General features: G+C 47.7%; 1 protein-coding gene across 4 annotated transcripts in view; it reads left to right on the forward strand.

Moving 5' to 3' along the window:
* The window catches only part of PLXNA4 (plexin A4), a 429,278-nt gene that overhangs the window by 271,966 nt on the left and 132,150 nt on the right, over positions 1 to 25,162 (forward strand). For 3 of the 4 annotated variants that reach the window (XM_017728009.1, XM_008628864.2, XM_017728010.1), the window contains exon 5: positions 10,711 to 10,811. In XM_017728009.1, the coding sequence (XP_017583498.1) occupies positions 10,711 to 10,811 (101 nt within the window). Of the gene's footprint in view, positions 1 to 10,710; positions 10,812 to 11,848; positions 13,843 to 25,162 lie in introns of those variants that run through there. The other variant, XM_017728011.1, reaches the window with a different exon arrangement.

Raw genomic sequence — 25,162 nt, forward strand, 5'->3', positions numbered from 1 at the left:
AGCAGCAGGAAGACTGAGGAATAACTTGATTAGGATCTCTGAGTATCTTCACAGGGTGAAAACAGCAGGTTAAAGGGCTTTACAACCTAGAAAAGAAAACCAAAATAAAGATCAGTGGTTGGGAGCCAAAGCCTGATGAATTCACCTGAAAATTAAGGTGTGTGCAAGCTTTTTACGGTGTGAGTGATTAACTGCCTTTCCTGGTATCTTCACATCATAATGGGAGGTCTTTCCAAGGTGAGATGCTTTAGCTAAACCCAGATTATCTGGTTCAGCCTAGGAGTAGATGGGCAGTGGCCTGTGATGTACGGGAGGTGAGAACAGATGATGTAGTGGTCCCTTGTGACCTTTAAAGTTATGCATTTATATGATCCCCGAATTAAATATCCTTGAACTTTCATTTTATGGCAAGATGAATGCCTGGGAAAGCTGGGAAAACACGTGGAGTGCTTGCTGCACCAGGTATGCACTTCATACACTGAAATATGGGCACTGGGATGGAGCAAACCTCACTGCACTCAGCGGGAATTCTTCATTTCAAGCCCCCTTTGTGAGTTAAAACCATACAGAGAGGGAGCCGGGCTTTGCTGGGTTCTTCTTCCCTCTAATTCCACGCTGAAACAAACAGCAGAGATATCTAAAGACAAATGGATGTGCCCCAAAATAGCGGCCTGCATCTCTGCCTGGATGCTGTCTCTTTTGGCAGCACTAATTACCCCCCAAACCTTGAGGGCTCCCACAGGCGCCAGCTGAGCAGGGAGTGCTGTCTGCTTTTCTCTCCTTTAATAAACTGAGATGTAAATTTAAGGGCTTGGGAAGAGCCTGCTTCGTGTTTTCTCCCTGGATCTTGCTTAACTCTTGAGTGAAACCCTCAGGAAGGCTGCTGGTGGGGAGTGCTCTGGAGAGGCAGAGGTGCTGTGACAGCCCCGAAAGCCCCAGTTTTGGGGCTGTGGGTTGGGTTAGTGCGTGTTTGCTCAGGAACAGCTGCAAGCAAATGTTATCACTGCTCTCCCTGCTTCACATCTGAAGATTTTGGGCTGCAGATTAACCAGTGTGACCTCAGAACTCTTCAGCTGATGTTATCACTCTGACTGATGCTGCCTGAGGAGCTCCTGTCAGAGAGATTTGAGGGCACTGTATGGAGAACGAGGTGTAAAAAGAGAGGAGGCAGTGATGGGAGGAGGAAATTTGGAGTGGGGATGTGTGAGGGTATCTGGGAACGATCCAAATGCCACTTTTTGTGGCAAGAAGTGTGGCCTCTGGGGAGCTGTGTGAAGATCAGCACCACTGCACACCCACTCAGCTAAAAGCAATCAAGTTTTATGAGTTACCTGCCTTCGATAAAACAATCACAGGTCAACCTGATGTGTTGTCTTTGTCACCTGGGATGAGCCCGAGGGATGTGAGCAGCCCTGTGCCTCAAACTGAGAGGTGACACCCTGCTAAAGACAGCAATTTAATAGTTTTTGGTGAGATCAGTGCCTGAGAGCCCAGGCAGGGGACAAGGCGGTGAAGGCTACAGAGATGACCTCAGCCACCTCTTAGCCTCTCCTTTTGCCCAATATTTGGCTACAGAAGCGTAAATAAACGGTTAAAAGAGGAAGAATGAGCACAACTCTGATGAGAAGCGGCTGAGGGAGCTGGGAAAGGGGCTCGGCCTGGAGCAAAGGAGGCTCCGGGGGGACCTTGTGGCTCTGCACAAGTCCCTGACAGGAGGGGGCAGCCAGGAGGGTTGGGCTCTGCTGCCAGGGAACAGGGACAGGATGAAACAGTCTCCAGTTGTACCAGGGGAGGTTTAGGTTGGATATTAGGGAAAATTTATTCATGGAAAGGGTGGTCAGGCACTGGAAGAGGCTGCCCAGGGCAGTGGTGGAACCACGATCCCTGGAAGTGTTCAAAAGCTGTGTGGATGTGGCACTTGGGGACATGGTCAGTGGTGGCCTTGGCAGTGCTGGGTTGGACTCGATGATTTTAGAGGACTTTTCCAACCTTAATGATGCTGTGATGAGAGGTATGGGGTGGTTTCCATGTGGGAGGTGACTGAAGAAGCAGGAGGTCCTCAGCCTTGAAGGAGGTGAGCTGGGGTGTGTGGAGAGATTGGCAAATTTAGGAATGGCAGGAGGGGATGGATAGGAACCGACTGTTCAACACCTCTGCAAATACAAGAATTACAGGGCATGAAATTAAACTGTTGAAAAATCAAGTCCTGAACAAATGAAAGGAGGTGATTCCTTCAAGCAGTGGGCTCTGGATCTGTGAAAATCCCTGGCAAAGCATGCTGTGGATGCAAAAATCAATGCAATTTCAAGGATAAACCAAAAAAAAAAAAAAAAAGAAAAGAAAGAGCTCTTTGGGTTATGATGGAGAGACAGACAAGATGCAGAAGTTCTCCTAAATGAAAACAACCAAAGGCTGGGCAGCTGCTGGGGACATGAATGTGTTTACCCTGGTCTTATGATTTCCTTGTCGGCTATGACTGAACTGTGATGTGTGGGGTGTTGGTCCCAGCCAGTTCAGCTGGTCCTGTATGGAATTATGGGGGATTTAAAGTCTGATTGTGACTGAAAAAAGAGCATTTATCAGACTGCCACAGTTCCTGTAGCCTGATAGTGCTGGCAGGGATTGTATCCCACACAAGGGAGTTTGATCAACACAGTCCTTCATGAACTGCCTGGGTCAGGAGTGGTGGCCTGGGGAGAGAGGGGAGGCAAAGTTCCTCCAGGCAACTGGATGAGGATGAGAACTTCATAGCCCAGGGAGACATTAAATGTGCAAAGATGGAATTTGTAGTGGTGATAGGATTGAATTGATGGGAATGGACACAACAGGATACCTGAGAGGGCTGCTGAGGAGAACTAATCTATGGGAAGGTGCTCACTGATAGCTGAGGATAAGGAACCCTTCCCACGATGGGCATGTTGGAACCAGATGATCTTTAAGGTCCCTTCCAACCCAAGTCTTTCTCTGATTCTATGGTGGGAACATCTGGAAAGACAGTGGGACAACACGAGCTGTAAAGCGCCATCACCAGCAGAAACAACTCTTAACTTCTCCCTGTGTGTTTTAACTGTTGAAGTCTCCACCAGGAGCCTTCAAGTGACGCTGGACTTTGACAAACCCATTGCAGTGTCATGCATTCCTTTACAGATCCCAATTAAATCTATATATAGCCTCTTTGGAGCCTGGGTAACAATCTCTCCCTTGCTCAGCAGCCACGCTCCAGTGGCCACACAGGCACAGGCTCTCATTAAGCCTGGGCTAGCCCTGCATTAATTGTGACACAAGGCTCTTTTTTTGAAGGCTTTTGAACACAAATGTTTAGCCAAACCTCATTTGTTTCACAGTTTACAGGCTGAAACACTTGACCAGGGGATCAAGATTTAGTGTAAACAAGGAAGGGGGGATGTGAAGCTACCTGGATTCAGCTGGGAGAAATACAGACAGAATGCTGCAGGCAGAGGAAGTTGGTCAGAGCTGATGGTTTGTAGGGTGGGGAAAAGGGTGGTTGGGTTCATCAGATTTGGGTAAAATCCTTTGTCTCTCCTTCCACACCTCTGAGCTGGCAAACTGATTTTTACAAGGCATTCCTAAAAATTTCTCTGCCTTGTGCCAATGGGATGCACCATTGGTATCCCAGCTGAGGAACGGTTTTGCATTCTTGGTAAGGGAAAAATGAGTGGATTCGGAGGAAATCTGAACTGAAACCTCTGAGTGTGTGAAACACTCTCCAACCTCCAGGCTCCCAACTAAGCTCCCAGTAGGATGCTGTGCCCCCTGCTCCTGCTGGAGTGATGTTTTTAGGAAGAGAGTCACTATGGAGAGGAGGAATTCTTTGAAGAAGGGACGGCACGGGGCAGAAGCTGAGCAGTTGTAAAGGGAGAACTGGGAACCTGCCAAGCTTTCAAGAAAAGGACTGAGATAATCTTTGTTACCTGTCTGTTCCTTTGTAAATACAGCCAGAACAGAGAGCAGGGATGAGCTTTGTGTGAAGGCTGTGGGACAGAGAAGATGGGGAAAGACCCTTGTTCAAACACAGCCCCTGGTAGCACACAAGGGCTTTGGAGTTCTGGAATGGTTTTCTAGCTATGGAACACAGGGAATTTCCTATACCACTCTCCAAGACATTAAAGAAAATATATTTTGTACTGTGACTGGTTGTTCTGGTGCTGCAATTAGGAAGAAGGAAGGTCTGAGCATATTTGGGGATTGTTCTCAGTTTTAAAATTTGAGGAAGAGCAGAAACTTAAGTGTGGCATTGATGTGGGAGTCACCTCACGCAGTGGCTGTGGTGTATCCTGTAAATGTCTCCATCTGACCCGGCTGTCCAGACTCCTTTATATTCAGTGAACAGACACAGGCACATCCAGGGTGTGATTTATCTCATGCCTGCTTGACATCGAAAACAGAGAGGAGACAAATCCTGCCCTGCAAAAGGTCTCTCCTTCAACAGAGCCCAGGTTTCTAGCTTAGAATTAGACTCTGATGCTGCAGACAGAGTTTAGTGAGAAGGCAAAGCCCTCACTTTTCACACCTGACACAACACAGCTGTTCCCTACAAGCTGCAAGACTGACAGACTTGATGGATCAGAAATGGAGCCCAGCATGGACTAAATAAAAAACCCCTGATTTGGGGGGTTTTCCAAGCCAGCTACAGGGCAGGGTCTTGCCAAGAGACTTATGAAGAGAAGAATGCACTGCAAGGTGTGCAAAGCAAATTTCACTGCTGTAGGAGCAGCAATCTTATCGTGAGAACATCTGATGGGAACTGCCATCACTCAGCCTTACCCCAAAGTTTCCTGGAGCTGTTGCTACAGAGGTTGTGGGCATCAAATCTTTCTATTCCTCTTCTTGCTGTACCTCTGTTGGTGTGAGTGTCGTGTGGTTGTGGCTGGGGATTTGCTCTGGCAGCACCAGAGTGCAAACATCTCTCACCAAAGGTGCCCAGAACAGCTCAGAACAGAGAGGGGAGAGGAGGAGGAGCAGCAAACACACAACTGGAGGTAGGGGGCTCTTGGTGAAAATCAGATAATTTATTCTGCCACACAGCAGGACACTGACCCCCACTTTAATTATTGTGTCATTTGTCCTTGACAGCTACTGCTGCTTCCAATTAACGCTCTTAATTAAAGCCCCCAGCTTCCCAAGGATGTAAGTGTGGATTTACTGGGAAGAGGGGTACCATGAAGAGGCAGAGCTTGGGGGTGTCTGATGAGAAATGACATTCCCTGTCCCAGTGGGACTGACAAGTTATTTGCTTATCACACAGGAGTGGCAGGCTGGAATCAAACTCAAATCCTCATCTCCATCCCCACAGGAGCAGCTCCTCTCCCACCAGTTTGAGATCTCCCCGTGTGAGTTCTTTACTCACCAGTGTAAATAATGTGCTTCAGCTCCCTGGGCTTTGCTTTTCCCTGTTCCTGCTTTTTTTTACTGAGTCTGTAGGTCAGGTAATAAGGCACAGGATATCAAACATGACAGAGGAAATCCAAGTCCCTTTTTCCATAATTCGGGCCAAAATAAAATCAGCATCTTGGGATGCTGTGCAGGTGACTGAACACCCTCACTGACTTTGTTCAGGCGCAGAAATGCTTCAGCCTGTGCTTCTTTCAGGTGGGGTTTTTTTTTTCCTTCCTCTATTTAATAAACTGTATTGTCATGAACACTCTATTCAGGGCTTTGAAATCAAATAAGCTCCACTCTTAATCTTTCTGCAGTTTTTTGGGGCTGGCTGAGCCTCGAAAGATAGCAGCATTCACAGAACCCACATGGCTTGACAGAGCCACTGTTCAGTGTTTTGGGAATATATCTTTTGACTGTTGGGAAGGAAATTGGCTACTTAAGATGCCTTTTTGTACATTTAAATTAACTTAGTCCATCAGACTGAATAAATCCTGCTGCTGCATTAACATCCAATTATAACAACAGAGATTGAGCAATGATTCAGGTTTTGACCAGACTGTTGGCAGTTTAAGGGGAAAAAGAAGTAATGTATATTGAAATAAAAAAGTCAAAAATTTGAGCCAAAAAATTGTGACTGAGCACATAGCAGAAGCTTTTGTGAATATATAATGGCAGAAGCAAGAGCCAAATTTCTAACAGGATTAGCTGTTACTGTCTATCAGATCCAAAAAAACTCAATCATTTTGTTTTAAATGACTTTTTGTAACTCATTCATACTAGAAATGGGGAGGGGAAGGGAGGCTGGGAGCTGGAGAATCTGCAGTTTGGAATTTAGGCAGGATCAGAGGTGAGGTGGTGTGTGAAACACCCTGAAGGAGCAGTTGAGCTCTGAACCATCCAGCAGTTTGCAGATTTTGCCAGATTTTTAAGATGTTCTTGTGAGCCAGAATCTCGTGAATGATTTCTTTGGGGAGCAGTGAATGAATTTGTTGATGAAGTGAAATATCTCTTCAAATCCTGCTGCAGCCATGGCAGCTGGGCCTGCTCATTGTTCCCTTTCTGCCCTTGAGAAGGACGTGGGATTCCCTGGCTCTGGGATTGCATCTCACTCTGGATCAGAGATCATCTGTCCCTCTGCTATGGACAGACCTCAGGAAGCACAGCAGCTCCTGGATGTCCACCAGGTGTGTGGACAGGCATCTGTAGGGACCTCACCTTCATATCTTCAATGTTCCAATGAACCCAAAGCCTAAATATGTTGTACTTAATAACTTGGTGTTCACTGAGCAGGTGTTACCTGAACTTCCTCCTTGAGCTTGCTCAGATGCCATAAACACACACCTTCAGATACATCCTCCTTCTGCTGCTGAGACCTCACTTTCAGCTTCAGCTCTCCTTGATAAAATGGGGAGATGTGGGGATAGACTCAAGGAATATCCTGAGTTGTCAGGGACCCACAAGGATCATCCAGTCCAGCTCCTGGCCCTGCACAGACACCCCAACAATCCCACCCTGTGCATCCGTGAGAGCATTGTCCAAGCACTCCTGGAGCTCTGGGAGCCTTGGGAATGTGCCCATTCCCTGGGGAGCCTGTTCAGTGTCCCACTACCCTCTGGGGCAAGAACATTTTCTTAATATCATGTATTTTCCTAATATATGTGATATAAGCCCTGAGAACAGTAGCAGTCTGTTCTTACATCCATATATTGCTCTGGCACAGTGAGGCCAAAATGTCAGTGAAGCTGTGACCACCGCTGAAAGAGAAATTATCCCAAACTGGCTCCTAATGCCCCAAAATGAGGGACACTTTCCTTTTCTAATCCCTCTGAACTGCTGGTTATATCTCGACAACACTCTCTGGCACGTGGGGGATTCTTGGGGTTGTCCTGTGCAGGGCTAAGAACTGGAGTTCAGTGATCCTTGTGGGTCCCTTCCAATTCAGATGTTCCAGGATTCTACGATATTTGCTGCAAAATGTTGAGTCCAGATTCTACTCCCACGAAGGGCCAGAGGTAGGAATCCTCACCAAGGCTGGGAAATAACCTTGAAGAGTTTGTCAGACTTTCCAAGGATGGAGAAGGGGTGGAAGGAATGATCACAGCCTGGTTTGCCGTGGAGACTTCAACCTTCAGAACTGCCTGGCCCCTTCATCCCAGTGAATAGTGGAGAGGCTCTGTAAGTGGGAGGCTGCATGGACTTCCCTTTTCCTGATATTTCAGTGGCAGCACAAAAAGCTGGCTGTTCCCTGGAGGGACACAGTCAGCCCCCAAACCCTTCAACTTGGAAAGCTGAGCTGAATTAATTACAATTTATGCTCCAAAAAAGAAAATAAGACCTCTGATGTGCCTTATTTGCTTGATGTTCTTCCTCTTTTCAGCAGACGACCCTTAGGTGGCTTTTCTTTCAGTCGCAGCTCCTTTGTTTTTTGTGCTTTCTTTCTGCATTAATTGGAAGGTCTGACACTTCCAGCCCAAGACATTTATCAGCGTGGTACAGTTTTAATTAATCTCACAATAAAGCTGCTTGAGGTGAACTCGTGAAAGGACTTTTAGGGCAGGGATAATGCACGTGGTGACACGGGACACACTCTGGTGGGATTGACAGGATGTGGGAAGCTCATGGCACATCCCTGTGGTCTCTGGGACAGCAGCACAAGCCAGGCATGCTCCTAAAAACAACACATACCCCACAAAATATACCAAATCACACTGGAAAGAAAACATTTCAGCAAAGATGAGGATCTGGGTTCCCAGTAGGTTCTACCTGCCACTGGAACAAATTTGGATATCCTTTGATGGCAAATTAACTAATAATAATAAAACCTACAGAGACCACCTTTTATCTACTCTCTTTATAGCAATTTGCCAAGAAATAGCAAATTTCAGTCCTCTGGGATTTCTGTCTTGTCCATGTATCAGAGCCACAAGTGGATTTTGACTCTGAACATTCAAGCCAGGATCACCAGGTGTTGGAAAAGTTCATGTTCTGATCTAAACTTCTTAACCACGGCTCACTTCTATCAGACAGGTGTTAACTGGCTCAGGAATGAGGTTGGATGGAGCTATCTAGAGCTAATGAGGATAAATCAAGCAGCACCATATGTCAAACTGAGGGTTGTTTGGGTGGGAACTGCAGAGCCAAACCCAACTGTGCTCACAAAATTCTAATTACCAGGTGGGAATTGCATCTTGACTGAGGAATGGCAGATTTAGAGTCTTTCAAAACTAAATTATCTGCTTCTTCTTCGAGTCCTCTGGTGGCCACAGCGCAGACATGGCCAAGCTTGATGTGATTGAGATAAAATAACTCACAATGTATTTTTCTCAGGTGGAACTAAGAGGTGGGAATGGCTGGCATAATAAATTATAGTATCTCCACCTTTTGGTATCTTCTCGTAAAGAAAAAGTGTCCCTTTGGAGATTTGGATATGACACAGACTATTGGGTTCAATGAGTTTAATTGGGTGAAACTCTGAGGCATAAAGTTTATACTTCATGAGCAGGTGATACCTTTTTGATCATAAGCTTAAGGAAGGTGGAACAACCTCATTCATGGCCAAACCATCTTAATTTTTAAACTTCTTGAAAGAATCATAGAATCTTGGAAAAGACCTCTAAGATCATGAAATTCAACCATTTACTCATCACTGCCAAGGCCACCGTAATTAGAGGAGTTTGAATGACTGGCTCCCTGTTTTGTTCTTATAACTTTTATTGCTCTGTGATCTGTTCTGATTGTGTTTTTATGCTCATGGCAATAGATTCAGTTGAGAAATGTGAGTTTGTGTTGGTTTTTCTTTGAGGATTTTTTTCTCCACGTTCTCACTTTTTTCATTAAAGGTTTTCAGTAGCCATAGTTGGTTTCTCTGGGTGGCTTGGCACAGGCAGTGGTGCAATGGTAAATAAACCCCAACGTGTTTCTACCTGAAGTTTTCTAAAGCTTCTGCCACTTGCCAGAGGCAAAACAGCACATTTTCAGCTTTTGCTTGTAGACTATCAACTACAGTGTGGATTTGTGGGTAGGGGTGAGAAAAACAATTTTTGATACAAGCAGAAAAGGTCTTCATACAGAGCTGGAATTCTGCCTAATATATATTTATATTAAAAAAATTAAATTGCAAAGCCAGTTTTTGGTTGATTTACAGATGCAGCCAGGATAGATCTTAATCTGTCACTTCACAGCTGAAACTCTCCTGAATGTTGTGCCAAGTAAAAAATTGTCCCTGGGATCCAGGTGTATTCCCTCGTCATTTGTCAGGAGTAACTGTTCTGCAGTTTAGAGCTGGCAGTTCTCAGTGGTGTTTCATCAGGATAATACCACACGCTGTCATCTGAGGGAATAAACTCTCCCCGCTGACAGGAACTGGGGTGAAGACACCAGCAATCGACTGGATATTAGAGAGCCTCTCTGAAGCTTATTCAATGGAAAAGGGACCATCAGGTCATTGGGCCCAAATTGTGTGTTTGGCTTCAAAGGCTGTGAGGGGCTCACAAAACCTAAGAAGAATCAAAAGCGCTGGTCTGTGAGACAGGAGGTCAGGCTGGGCAGTCTCTTCAGCCTTTGAAACCTCTCACTGAAATACTTTAATTAAAAAGGAAAAATAAAAGAAAAATAGGTGATAAAATGGGGTATTTTGGCAGTAGATGGGTGTTTCAGGTCCTACTCTAATGCCTTCTGAGCTGCAAAAGCAGGGCTACAGCAAGAAAATACCCAGTCTGGTAGTCTTTTTCATTTTCCTGGTGGGACCAACATCTCCAGGATGGGATAAGTGATGGTTGGAAAGTTGCATGGGCAATGGGGAGTGGAACTAATGCTTTCCAGTGGGAGTGGCAGTGGGGACTGGTGGTGCACGAGGTCATAGGAGGGAGACAAAAACATCACAAGACCTCAGTTCTTACAGGAAGCCAAAAAAGCAACAGAGTCCACAACCAGAGAGATCAATGAGATCCAGGGAGTTTAACTTGCTGCAGAAGATCTCCTGTTGTCCAATCGAAATGAATTAATTTAACTTCAAAGTACCACATCCCCACAGCCTGCCTGATTTGCTGATTCCTGGGAAATCCTGCAAGTGAAGTCATTTGGCAATGGATGAAGGGCCACAGGGAAAGGATCTGGACAGGGACTGCACCAGGCTGAGCTCTGGAGAAAACCACCCACATCCCTCTGCCTGCCCCAGTCCTGCCCAGCCCTGCACAAATGTCCCTGCAGGAGCACAGGCACCAGGGGAAGGGGGCAGGGAGGGTGGCACCTCCATCAAGCCATTCTGAGCCCTGTGAGAAGCCTGACAGGTTGTCTCCTTTCCTCCTGCAGCTCACCAGGGTGCCCGTGGAGTCGTGCAGCCAGTACGAGACCTGCAGCGAGTGCCTGGGCTCGGGAGATCCCCACTGCGGATGGTGTGTCCTTCACAACACGTGAGTACCTACTGGGGTTCGTCACTGTCCCAGCCCTGCCTGTCCCCATCACCTGCCCTCGTAGTAACACAGGTAGAGGGGCAAAATGCTCTCTCAATCCCTGGCTGAGTCAGGTACCTCCAAAAAGGTCTCTGGGACTTGCTGGGGGGGGAATTTGTTTAACTGAGAAAGGATTTTTTTGGAAGACAAGGGGAAAGAAGGGTAGTAGAGGCTGGACAGAGCTTCTCCACCACTCTATCCACAGTTTGCTGACTGCACCAGGAAAGCACCTGTCCAGCCTGATGTGCTTTGAATACAGCCCTCTAGCAGCTCTTCTCTGGTGGACATTTTCCTGGTGGTTTCCATTCCTTAAGGGAATTTTACTCTGACCAGTAGCCTTTGTCTCAGCACCTCCAGCTTTCCGCTGCTACGCTGAACCTCTCCTCTTTTGGACTCTAAGGGTGATCTCCATCGCCCTTAGAGAGGAATCAGATCCCTCTAAACAACATGGGATCCACTCCAAGGTAGTTTTCATTGGGACGTTTTGGTTTAACAGGCCAAGCAAGGACCTCATTTCACTATTCCATTACTTTCTTGTTCTGGTTTATCCCCTGCCTCACAAGCAGCACTGGATCCCGGTGTCCTCAGGACTGGGGTATCAGTTCATTGGCTTTGTTTTCCATAGGCTGTTTAATGATGCCATTGATCTTGAAGTTGCCTCTCTGCAGCCTTTCCCTGAGTGATCTCCTCCTGCAGAGAGCCCTCTGCCCAAGCTGTGGAGAGGGAGGTGTCAGCTTGGCTGAGCTCCTGGCTCTGAGTGGCAGGGAGGTCTCATTTGCCGAGCCCCCCTCAGCAGAGACGGTGGCTGGGAAGTGCAGTGGGTCTGTCCAACCCAAGCCTCCAGCTGAGAGAGGCTCTGCAGGGTGCTGTCACTCCAAGCCTCCCGGTGTCCTTGGCAGCCTTGGAGGGTTTTTCTAATGGGCCCTGCTCTTGCAGTGTGTTGGTCTTCTCCCTCTGAGTTCACCTGAATTCCTCTTGTTGCATTGCAAACTCTCCAGGTGGAGACAGGGATTCGGCTGAAGTGATAGACTTTGTTACCTCTGCTTCCTGGAACAGAAAGGAACAAACCTGGACCATATTCCAACCTTCTGTCGATGCTCTGAATGCTCTGCTTCTGTCAGCTTGTGTGACCCTCATCCAAAACCATGGCAGTCTGCTTAATTTCAAATCAGATCTGGGGGATTCATCCCAAAACACATCGAAAATGTGGCTCATGCTCTGGAATTGCTCAAGAGGACCTTGGCAAACCAGTCCTGAGTTGTGGTGTGGTGGGCAAGAGCCCAGAAAACTTTCATCCTGCTGACCTGAGGATATTTCTATTTGATATAGAGCTTTATAGCGTGTTCCCATCCCATCTTATCCTGCATCCATCCTCCAGGACACCGTGTGTTTGCTGTCAGTGAAGGGACAGCACAGACGTGTGCAAGCAGCACAGGAAAGTGTGAATTTGTTCATTGATTGTACCACAGCAATGCTGGATATTTCATCTCCTTCCATCCAGGGTCAAGCAATCAATACATGCAGCAATAAATTCCCAAAAGGATAGAAAAGGGGCAGAGACAACTGCAGAGCGTGCAGCAGCTCATCCTGAGGAGTATTGGAAATGGAATGGAGGGTGGTGGGTGGGGTTGGCAGCATCGACTTGGTTAAAACAAAAAATCCCTGTGCAGGCTCGATCCTTGAGGGAGAGGTGTGGCTGGGATCTGGACCTGGCTGATGGCAGCATCCCCGTGCCCTCCTCCCTCTGGCCACTTAACCTCTGTTTCCTTATCTGGAAAAGAGAAACACCTCTTATTTACGTACCTTGCAGTGGGGTCACTGAGGTTAATTCCCTGTGGGGTTTTCTGCAAGCACTTTGAAGGCAAATGTTATCAAAGCCCACTTCAAGTCTGTTGCTTCCCTCTAGTTTTCCTTGGTGTTACGAAATCTGATTTTCAGTCCTAGTTTGGGAGGGGTTTTCAGTGCAGCATCAGGTGTCCCAGAAGGGTCTCAGTTTTCCTCATCCTTTTGGGCAGCCCTGAGAGCAAAGAAGCTAATTACATCCCACTCAACAAGTTTTGGCTGCGCAGTATATTCAGGGTAAGGGTACTGGAATACTGAGCCTCTGATTAGAAATTTCTGCACATCAGAACCCCTTAAGATTCATTAACAGCCTTTTCCTCAAGTGGGATATGTCATCAACAACTCCTGCACGAGGATCCCTGGGGAAACATGCCATAAACATTTCCCTTCCTGGCTGCTAACCCTTTCCCCTTCCCTCCCAGCCAGGAATCCCAGGGGATTCCCAGTGCAGGGCTGAATCCAGTGATGTGGGAGCTTGTGGAAGGCATGGAGGAGGCAGTTGGGCTGTGCAAGAATTGGGAACCAGGTTTGTGGGCAAAGCCACACTGTTCCCTCACCCTCCTCCAGTAGAAACGATCCAGAGGAAGAGAGGTGGACTGGGAGACAGGTGGAAACTGCCCAATGGGTTACAGCATCTGTTTTTTTGTTTCTCCCGTGCACACCTCTCTTATTTTGGGATTTTCCCTCCAAGGGCTGATGTAACCCCTCTTCCCCAGAGCCCCATTTCCAACTATCCTCAGCTCCCACCACCGGAGAGGTCCAGGGACAGCTCCCCATCCATTTTCCCAGCGGAGCTGGGCTGTCTGCACCGAGGGCGGCATGCCAGGGCTTGGGAATCGATTTCTACAGCTCTGCTATCCTAACCTTACACCGAGAAACTCAAGTCCTCTGAGAGAGAGGCAGACAGACCCACAGACGGCTGCAGGAGAGAGGGGGGGAGGATTGATTGGCTTCTGCCCCGAGAAGACGAGCTGATACAGAGCAGGTCACCGGAGCTTTTCATCTCTGTATCTTTACCCCGATCTTTACCCCCTCCCTTTCCCAGCTCTGCTCCCTCCCGGGCTCTGCTCAGGTCTCTTTAGGCAGCCGTGAATCATTTACTTGGTGTAAGTTCAAAATGTGGCACTCGGTGGCTGCGGGGGTCTCCCGGGGAGGGGTCACAGCAATGTCAGCAGCCTGAATGGGGGCTGTGGAGAGGGGTGAGAGAAAAGTGAAGTTTTCTGCAACCCTGGAATGAATTCAGCAGCTTCCTCCTGTGTCAGATGCATCCCTGTCCAAAGATGCCACCCAAATTTGACCACCCTTCTAATCCCCTTGGAAGGTTACTCCTGTCTCATCCATACCCAAACTGGAAGCCCCCTTTTCCTTCTTTCCCAACAATAGTTCAAGCTCTTTATCCCCAGAGGAGGGATAAACCTTCTCAACTGAAAGAGCTGTCCCTAATTCTAGATTGGATATTGAGGAGGAATTCTTCCCTGTGAGGGTGGTGAGGCCCTGGCACAGGTCGCCCAGAGAAGCTGTGGCTGCCCCTGGATCCCTGGGAGCGTCCAAGGCCAGGATGGACAGGACTTGGAGCAACCTGGGACAGTGGAAGTTGTCCCTGCCCATGGCAGTGTTGGAATTGGATGATTTTGAGGGTCCCTTCCAACCAAACCCCTCTGTTATTCTATGCACATTTACAGGTCCATGTGCACGTGGTCACCACATGGGTTTTCAGCTCTGCACAGCATCCCTGGGTTGTGTTTAACACCCCAGCTGCCATAAGAACGGAAATTTAGGGCAGAAAAGCAGCATCCCTATAGAGAAAGGCAACCTTCTATTAAAGGGAAATCCCCTGCTGGGTGCATAGGGACCCATCCCAGGCTCTGCTGTGTTAGTGCCACTCCTAAATGTTCTCCTTGCTGCCTCATTTCATCCTCATGCAACGTCCATCTAATTCCAACAGGAATAGCTGAACACACACAAGCTGTCCTTAAGGGAGGATGCACCCCCAGGCACCAGCCTCCCTCTGCTCTGGAATCTGCCCTTGCAGGTCTGGGGACCTCTTGGCTGGCAGGTCATTAATTGCAATCAGAGAGGGAAACAGTCCCATTTTCTGGGAGAACTTGTGATATTTCAAAACTTTTTTTCTTTCCACCAGCTCACGGTGGCCAACTATTTTTTTAATAAGAAATGTTCTTGAAAGCTGTTCTGGAAGGGACTGATTCCATTTAGTAATTGAAGAATGATTCATTTAGACTTTGGAAGTTCTTGTTTTGGGATTTGGTTTCAGTTTTTAGCAAATTGCTTGAGATTTCAAAATAAAAAGTCATTCTGAAAGGAAGCATTAGTTTTCTACTTTTATTTTTTCATTAGAATGAAACATTTGGGCATCTGTGATTTCTTTCTCCCCCCAGAAGTCTTTACCAGCCCTGCAGACTGAGCAAAGCAGTCAACAAGCGCTGTTGGTTTAGAGGAGCTGACATTTGCTGCGGAGGGAAGAGGGATTGTTTAGGCATCTCCAGTCTGTCCTGCGTGGAGACATCGGAGCCAGGAGCTGGCTCTGCTCCCTGCACTCCTCTGCTCAGCTCTGAGGAGCTACTCATGTCCTCTGTGTGTCCTTCTGGCAGCCGGAGCCTCCCCAAGGCACCCGAGCTGGCTCTGTTGGCTTTGCAGGGCACGTGCCAGCAGATCCTGCTACTCCTGAACCTTGGGAATAGGATCCAGTGGCCTTCTGCAGGCATCCTCACCCCATGGAAGAAGCAATGACATAAGACTCCCACATCTGAGCCATACCAGTCCCTTTCCTGGATCCCTTTGGCTCTGGGTTAGTCAAGGGATGGCCAAACTCTCCCACACACAATTCCTCAGGTGGAGCTGGCCTGGATTAACTGGATCCCTGCTGCTTTGAGACACCTCAGAACGCATAGGAGAAATTTTTGGTTTCCCAACAAAAAACCAGCTCTGTTCAAGGGGTTTTATGCCATCCTCTGGCAGAAGACACCTACCCCCGTGTCTGGGGAGTGACCCTCCACATCCTCTTGCTCTCCACCTCCTCCCATCCACCACAGCCACTTGTGTGGGCAACTCGTACACCCCGAAATTACAACTCTCTTTCCTAACACAATATGAAGAAAAAAAAAAAAACATTTAAGCAAGCTGTTTTCTAGTGATTACTGTGGAGGGGGAGGGAGGTTTGTTATCCACCCTCAGACTCGTTGCCAGACCAGGAGAAAAAAAGGGAAAAGTTCCAAAGTGCAGCTCGCGGTGCCTGGGCTCAGCAGGTAACCTGATGCGCTGCCTCTGGCAGAGCTCATTGATCGGCCCTGGCTTTAACTTTCTTGGTCAAAGTCTTTTGAGCCACCAGAGAGTCTCGGGTAACCTCAGCTGCCTACACAGGCTGCAATAAGACCTTTCTTGAAGGGTCTTTTCCTTGCTTGACTTTCTGCCGTCTGAAAGCCCGTGACTCTTTCAGGCTGAGGGGTTTTGTTCTTTCTTTTCCCCTTCTCCTCCTTGTTTTTCCTTCCCAGTCTTTTCCTCCAGTGCTGCTTCTGGAAGGGGCTGTGTTGGTCAGGCTTGCAGGAGGTTGAAATATCACACCCAGTCCTGGGCCACTCTGAGCTTTAACAGTGAGAAAAGAGGGTTTTACTGACTCTTGCAGGGCTCTGTGCTCCTGTAAACCCTCAGCTGTCCCTGCCTTATTCTCCCTGTGCTGTTTTGTCCCAAGGTGCAAACTGGGGTCCCTCCAATTAGGCAGCAATTTAGAAGGTGTTTTGCACTTGCCTGGAATGATGAAAAATTCATAGAACCAGGGAATATCCTGGGTTGGAAGGGACCCATATGGATCATCGAACTCCAGCTCCTGGCCCTGCACAGGACAGCCCCATAAATCACAGCAGATCCCTGAGAGTGTTGTCCAAACTCTGTTACTGAACTCTGACAGGGTTGGGGTAGTCACCACATTCCTGGGGAGCCTTTCCCAGTTCCTGACCACCCTCTGGCTCTCACAGTCATGGCTGGGGCCGTTTTTATAGGAAAATCTTTCTCTATCCTTTCCTGCCTTAACATTATCCTGCTATGGGGAAGCTCTTGAAGCCTTCAGACACCTGGGAGTCCTGTCAAAGGTACGTGATAATTGTCCTAATCTTCCTGAGGATGGAGCAGCCACATGGAGAACATGGTTTCCAGCTCAAACCCTGTTTTTCCTCAGAAATCTGTACCCAGCTGGGCTGTGCCTCCCCAACAAAAAGGAGGCTCAGAGCTACTTCAGCTGTTAAGTTCAACACCCTGGTGTGTCCAAGGTGTTTGTGGCCATTTCTCACTGCAAAGGAGATTTCCAGTTCCGTGCTGCTGCATGATGGGGAGAAAAACATAAATGCTGGGAGGGAAAGTAATTCCAGGAAATCTGAAATCTTTAATTTGGTTTGAAAGTCTCCAGTCATTTGCTTGGCAGTCAGTGGTGGCAAAGGCAGGAGTGAATGAGCTCTCAGGATGTCTTGGTTTGACTCCTCCCGGGTCACAGCTGGCCTGAGAAGCCCTTCCACCTGATAGCAAGGGAAGGTGGAGTCATCCTCCCTCAACTGGCCTTGGCATGGAGCCAGGCTTCGATTCCCACTTCTTCCCAGGCAGTTATGGAAACTGGAATGGGCGTTTTGGAGGGAAGCACAGCATCGGGGCATCAAAGCATCCTGCCCTGAGCCCAGGGAACCTCTGATCTGCCTGCTGAGGTACAGCTAAAGTACCCATCCTTTCACACCTTTGGAGACAAGGAAATAGCCCTAAATGTGACAGCTCTGCAGTGGCCTTTTGAAATGAGATCGGGGCTCTTAGCTCGGGGAGGAGGAGGAAATTCTCAGGACAGGGAGCCGTGGCTATTGATGGTGACAAAGCCCCAGGTGAATAGGAGGCTCTGGGAATCCTGTTTCTCTACAGATAACATTGAATCAACCGCGCTAAGCCGATCCCCAGTCCTGGAGAACTGACCCATCGCCGCATCCATTCCCTAAATGCCATCGTGTCCCTCTCGGGAGTACTTTTCCTGCTCTGCTGTGCTGAGCAGTGCAGGGCAGAGCTGTGCCCTTCACAGGTTGATTGTCTCGGTGGCTGTACCTGCCTGAGGCAACTCAGGGACAGCACTGGGCACTGTGGGCCATAAGACGCAGGCGTGTGGTAAATGTGTTTTGATAACAACCTTTTCTTTGATTAGCTTATTTTGCCAGAGGGCAGTGGGGAGGGGTGGGAAGATAATTAGTTTGTGCAGTGGGTTCCAGCAGAAGCTTTCTCCTCGTGCAGCCCTGTGAGTTTGGTGTCCTACTTGGGATTTGTCTCCATCACAGGAACATTGGTAGCTCAGGTTTAGCAAAGCAGGGGAAGGTCTCTGGGTGGAATATCTGCATATCCCACAGGAGATACCTAGGGAACAGGGACAGGGATAAGCTGTATGGCCACCCTGAGCAGCCTTAAAAATCTTAAAAATCAGGTGTGCACTGGAGCTGAGATGCAAAGTTACAGGGACTGTCACAGGGAAGGAGTATTCCCTGACTTAAACTGCAACACAGATGATGACAAAGCCAGCAGGGCGATTCAGCCCTCAAGAAACAGCAAAAAAAGGAATAATCAGGTGCTTAAACACCTGATTATTATTATATTATAAAAGGAGACTTTGAATTATAGGTGGTTTTGTTTACACAAGGAATTCGATTCTGTGGCTCATCCCTGCTGTGCTGCAGCTGGGGCACCTCAGGTATGAGACAGTCACCTGGGGCTGACAAATATGACACAGAGTCTACTTTTCTTCTGGAGGATAAGATGGGGGCCTGAGGACATCCCCAGTGACTTTAGACCTCTGTATAATGGCAACAGAAAAGAGCCTAACCCCAGCTTGGGACGTTATCCCCTCACAAATTCTCAGGATGGACAAAATTCCACGGGTTTTACAACGTGACCAGTCTCACTCCTCCCGTGGAGTTTAAAGTCCTCCAACGCCCCAATTTGCAATAAAGCAGGGCTAGGCTTTGCTGCAAGGCTGTGGCACTCAGCGAGTGTCAGGGAATATGGATGGCTCAGGGAACTGTCTCTGGGCTGTTTGTAGGGAATCGCTCTCTTTTAGGGAATCTGTCTTGCTGTCAGGTGCTCCCCGGTGCCTCTGCAGCCAATGAGCTGCCAATAAGGGAAAATGGCACATCAAACGAGCCCTCCCCAGGCTGGGGGAACATCAGCCTTGCGCTGCCACTGCTGCTTCTGTGGCATTTCATCAGCCTCCACCTGCGACAAGTCCCGGAAGGGAATGGAGCAGGAGAGGATCGGGGAGAAATTCATCCTAAAGAAAAGCACAGCAAACCTTTAAGGTGTGTCTTTATCCAGACTCATTCTCTCCATGGATCTGCACACACTCCTGCCCATAAACACAGGCCATCAGAGAATCATTTTTGTGGGAAGAATCCTTAAAATCTCATCTCATTCCAACACTGCCATGGGCAGGGACACCTTCCACTGTCTCAGGGTGCTCCACGCCCCGTCCAGCCCGGCCTTGGACACTTCCAGGGATCCAGGGGCAGCCACAGCTTCTCTGGGCACCCTAAGCCAGGGCCTCACCACCCTCACAGGGAAGAATTCCTTTCTCCTATCTTCTGTTGCACATTGCCACATTCAGTGACCTGCTGCCAAATCTCCCCATGTGCCACCAGCACATCTGTCCCCAGCCCTTTACTCTCCCTATTGCTCCCACATCCCCCTGCACTCCATCCCTCAAGCAGAGGTGCAGAGGTAGATCCTTTCCACTTTGACTTCTGTACCAGAGAGATTTTATCTTTTTTCTTTTTTTTTTGTAATTTTTGGGTACTTTTGGATACAAGAATTTGGTATTTTTGGAGCAGTCTCCACAGGGAAGCAGTCACAGCATAAAGTCTGCCAGAGTTCAGGAAGTGTTTGGGCAACGTTCTCAGGCACAGGGTGGGATTTTTGGGGTGTCCTGTGCGGGGCCAGGAGTTGGACTCAGTGGTCTTTGTGGGTCCCTTCCAACTCAAGATTCCTGTCCCAGCAGAACTGTGGTCCTGGAGGGAGGTTCTGAGAGTTCACAGGAGCTACTGAGCTTGAAGCTGATTCTCTCATCAGGCAGTGGGGCTTTATTTTGGGGGCGGATCCTCCTTGATTTGCTCTAAGCACACTCTTCTCCCTAACACCAGCAACATCTGCATTTCTTTTGTTTGGTGAGTGGCTCTGAGAAACTCACTGTCCTGTTTTCTTGAACATCTTGTCTTCCATGATTTTCCACTTCAGATATGGATGCAAGAAACCAGGATATTCAAATAAAACATGTTTTCTTGCCATCCTCTGTAGGGAAGGCCAAATTCCCAGTGAAGAACAGAGGTGTTGGCTGTGAATTTCTCCTGCTCCTGGCAAAGGGCTTATTTGAGTGCTGTAGGGACACAGGGCAGCCCCACAGCAAGCAGCTTGGCTGTGTCCTGGAATTAGCCCCTGCTAACAGAAGGAAGGGCAAGTTTCTTTTCATTTTCCTCCAACATTTGTTTCCCTGCCTAGGAAGTTGCACTAGCAATTAGCACGTCTTATTGTTGGTTGTCTTGTGGCAAAAAATAAAGAGAAAGTTGAGCAGAAGTTGAGACGAATATTCTGAGGAGGAGGGGAAATGCTGAGTGCTCTGCTGGGACAGAGTGGAGGAGCTGGAGGAGGATTCTGCCTAAAGTGGATAAAGGGATTTGGGAGGTCAGGGAAGTGGGAATTGGTGTGGGCTGAAGGACTGAGTCACTGTTGTAAGACAAGATCTGGGACAGGTTCTGGCTGGAGAAAACAAGTTCTGGACCCCTTGGTGCATTCAGAAAGGAACGTCAGCATGATCCACTGGTTACAGAATGTTCCTTAGGCAAGAGAGCAGAATTAATTTCCTTGCTCTGCCATAGTACCTTGCATGATTTTGGACAAATTACTTAGGATGGGATTTATCTCATCTGCTCCTCGGTTTCTTGTCTCTGCAGACAGTGAAGACAAGGACTTTTTCTGAACTCATTCCTCCTAACCCTGAGGTGTTGAAGGCAGTGGAATGAATTGGCCTCTGGAAGTGCCAGTTTCTTTTAGCAGCTACTGAGAAACGACCATATCAAACAATGCCCGACTTAAAATGACTCCAATCCTTAACTTCCCTGTGTTTTAGCCCCTTGTTTGTAGGACAGGAGTAACAGTTCCTCACCTCATGGGTGGGTGTGAGACCCTAAGACTTAAAACACTTTTGACTATGAGTGGATTGCAGAAGTCCTGTAGGGAGCTGGATGTGATGACTGCAAGGTCCCAGACAGTAAAATAAATAAATTTAAAAAAAAAAAAAAGCATATATGTATATATATATATATATATATAAAAAACACAAAAATAACAAGTTCATCTCGCCAGTGGCTGGGGAGGGCTTGGGGTTGTTTAATTAGAGCAGAAGGAGCCTTGGCAGTCATGACAAGTTGCAAATGTGCTATTCCTTGATTATCCCAATGAAGACCCTTCTGTCAGAGCAGAGGTGGCACCAGAAGGGTTAAGGCAGGCAGGGAAGAAGCAAACACCCCCCATGTCTTGCTTCTCCCTTGACTATCTCATTCCCAATGCCTCCTGCCCCTCTGCCCCAGGCATTGTAGGAGATCTACATTTTAATTGAGACATGCGAAGAAAATAATTTCAATCTAACTTCCCATGCCTGGAAGGCTTCTCCCTTGGTAGCTTGGTGCAGATTCAAAGTGCACATTTTGGGGTGAGGGCGGGTTAGAGCCCCATCCAACCTGACCTTGCATGTTTCCAGGGATGGGGCAGCCACAGCTTCTCTGGGCAACTGCTGCCAGTATTTTACCAGCCTCATTGTAAAAGATTTCTTGCTTATATCTCATCTAAATTGACCCTCCTTCAGTTTAAAACCAGTATTAATGAGGCCTCTGGATTAATGGGACCCCTGGATTAATGGGACCCCAGTATTAATGAGGCCCCTTTATTAATGAAACCCCACTCTCGTGGCTCAGAGCTGAGGTGAAGAGATGACCACAACAAAACCAAACTCCTTTTGTCTTTTGGGCCCAAACCTCCCCCACAAAGAGGTTTTGTCTGCAGATTTTCTCAGCTGCAGCTGAGGGACAGGAGCCTCCTGGACCTGTCCTTCCCTGTGGCTCCCCAGGAGCTGGGAACATGCAGCCAGCCACGTCCTGTCCCCAACACCAGTTTGGAAGGGCTGCCAGCCAGCCCTGCCAAGGAGCACGGGGTTGTTTTGTGCAGGGCAAGAGGGCAGGATTTCAGTTCAGATAACACTTGCCTGCTTTGTCTTCTCCCAGTCTCTTAGAGTTTGCCTGACCTGATAATGTGTTATCAGAGCAGAGCATCTCTGAGATGTGGCAGGGCCAGAGGTGGCTTTTCTGCAGATTGCCCTGGTCCTTTTCCACCCAGCACCTCTGAAGAGGCAGCCAGTTAATAACAGCAGGAGGAGGATGTTGGGGTGCTTGCCAGGAGCTTTTCTCAGGGAGAGGAGAAAATGCAAACATGGACACAAGCAAATCAACCTGATCCCTTCCTCATCCTCACCCAGCCCCAGCCCTGCAAACAAGGTCACAAATAACTTTCAGTGTGTGATTAGCCAAGGAAGCAGAAATGATTTTTCCATCTTGAGGCTATTGCCTCATAAAATTTATTTCCAGGAATGGTTCTGAATTTTGCAGTCTCTCTGGGCAGGGTCTCAGGGTACCTGGACATGACAGTGGTTTTCTGTGTGGTGGGGAGTTAATTCTTGCCAGGACTGTAGGGCAAGAGTAAATCTTTGTTCTCTGTTCCGCTCTCTGCTTTTAAGGACCAAAGAAAAAAAAAACCTGCCCCGAAGAATTCCATCCTGGCTTGCTCTGATAGAAGATCACAGAATTACAGAATCCAGGGATGGTTTGAGTGGAAAGGGACCTTAAAGATCATCCAGTGCCATCCCCTGCCATGGGCAGGGACACCTTCCACTACCCCATGGTGCTCCAAGCCCTGTCCAACCTGGCCTTGGACACTTCCAGGGATGAGGCATCTGGGTTAGGATCTGAAAGAGTTGGTGAGAAAGGAAGGAGAGTGGACCCACAGCATAAACTCATCTGTCCAATTGACAAAATATCATTTGATGGCCTCTTGAGCTGTTCAGGAGCACATCAGTCCTGTTATTGAGTGTTATACTTAATCTGCTATTGATTGGGGTGAGCTGGAGAGGACAGCCTTCCCCACTTCCCCCATTCCCAAATTGAAAAATAACAGGAGAAGTAAATGCTTTGACTTTTTCATTCTGCCTGGATATTTAGGGAATTTACTGCTAATAAAATAGAAAACCCCAACCCTTAAGCATGAAAACATGCGTAGAACGAATTATAGCAAAATCAATTAATACTAACAGTATCTATTAAATATTGCACTCTGGAGCTTTGCAGGAGTACATTGCTGCTCTGATATGAGCACGACATCATTAACATAATATAAAGAATCAAAAAATCAATAGCTTGCTGAAGCCCAAAATTAAGGCCAAGCAGTGTTATAGCATGTCTTTAAACACCTGAAATAGCAACTTGTCTCTGTCATGTACAACCCATTTGCAGATGAAACATCTCTCCCAAAGTGGATGGGAATTTGTTGGCCTGTCTGTCACTCCTGCAGCTGCCCCTTTGGGATACTTGGCATGAAGTTATCTCACTTTTCCCAGCAGCGTGGACACAAAAGGAGCAGGAAATCTGATCAGGGTTACATTGGCATAGCCCTGGAAGGACTCCAGAGCAGGCCCAGGGCCACTGCACTGGTGGACAGACTGATCTCTGTAGGATGGGAACATGAATCGAGTGTCTTCTCCTGCTGACTCGATTTGCATTTTACAGTGTTGATGTTGTGGAGGTTCTTTTCCCTGAGTTACCAGGTTAGGACACTGCAACTCTTCTGTTTCCATTGGGGGGAAAAAACCAAACAAACCACAAATAGAGACGGGAGAAGCTTTCAGATGGGCTGGAAGAGATGTTTGGGCAAGAAGAGACTGGCGTGGGTCTGCCAGAATCATAATATGGTTTAGGTTGGAAGGGACTTTAAAGACCATCTTGTTCCACCCCCTGCCATGGGCAGGGACACTGTCCACTCTCCCAGGTTGTTCCAAGCCCTGTCCAGCCTGACCTTAGACACTTCCAGGGATCCAGGAGCAGCCACAGCTTCTCTGGGCACCCTGTGCCAGGGCTTCCCCATCCTCACAATAAAGATTATTTCCTAAGATCCAACGTAAACCTGCCCTGTGTCAGTTTGAAGCCATTATTTGGTGCCTGGTGAACATCTCTGTGTGTTTCTGAGGACAATCAGAGTGACCCCAATGGGAGGAATCCTATGGTGCTGGGCCATATAACATATATTTATAGTTGGAATTAACTCCATGGAATGTTATTGGGTGCTGGAAGACAACTCCCAATGCTGCAAATTTATTAGGATCTAGCTTGGTTTGGGCCAGCTATCACTCCTTCAAACAATTCCTGGACATGTTTGGGAATTAAACCGGTCAGGGTGGGTTTCCACAAGGTGTTTTGGAAGTTAATAGAGTTCAATAACATGTCTGGGATCAGACCATGTCACTTGGCCCTGGGATTAGAGAATATTTCCTGGCATTGTTCAGTGCACTAATGGGATGTTGCCACAGCTCTCGACTGCAGGGGGACAGTAGGAGGAAAATCCTGGAGGAAAGACAGACGCTGTTAAGATAACAGACTAAAAATCAACGTTTTTGCAGAGGCATTTTCTCAAATGCAAAGCCAGGAACAGAGAAAATGTTTCAGTGCATTAGTTAAGAAAACAGAGTAGGAAAAGTCTGGAAGGAATAAGGAAACCTTTTCAAAGAGTGGGAGCCGGCACAGGAAGGAACATCTTTGTTGCCGGTTAAATAAAAATTAGGCAGGGAAGAGGTTTTAAAGGTTGAAACTCATTGTGTAAAGGTGAAGTCATAACATGCCTTTATCCTTGGAAGGCAATTGGATTGGAACTTGATAAAATTCAGGTTAAAGCATCAAAAATCAATCCCGATGAATGTCCCTTTTAATCAAGGCACATGAGAATAGGCAATCAGACAGAATTAAATATATACTTGCTCTTGTGCACAGTCTGCTTTAAATGAAGATGCTAATGGGATACACAGCCTGAAACCTCGATAAAGGGAAGCTCATTTATGGCATAAATCACCCAGGAACAATAGAGGAGGCCGAAATGATAAAGGAAGGGCTTTCGTGTTAAAGAAAATGTAAAATCAAAGAAAGAAAATAAGGTCAATCTGTGCACAAGTGACAAGGTGTCCCCAGGGAAGGGCACGGTGTTAAGGCTGGTTTATTGACCACTTGAAGGCAGTGACAGTGACAGTGACACGCTGAGAGAAATACAAAAGGTTGGGAGGGCAGAGAATGTGGTAATGAGAGACTTCAAGTGGCCTCGTATGCACTGAGCAAATGTCACAACATTCGGAGCTCATACCT

Source organism: Corvus brachyrhynchos, unplaced genomic scaffold (genome assembly GCF_000691975.1).
Source record: "Corvus brachyrhynchos isolate BGI_N302 unplaced genomic scaffold, ASM69197v1 scaffold182, whole genome shotgun sequence".
NCBI lineage: Eukaryota > Metazoa > Chordata > Aves > Passeriformes > Corvidae > Corvus > Corvus brachyrhynchos.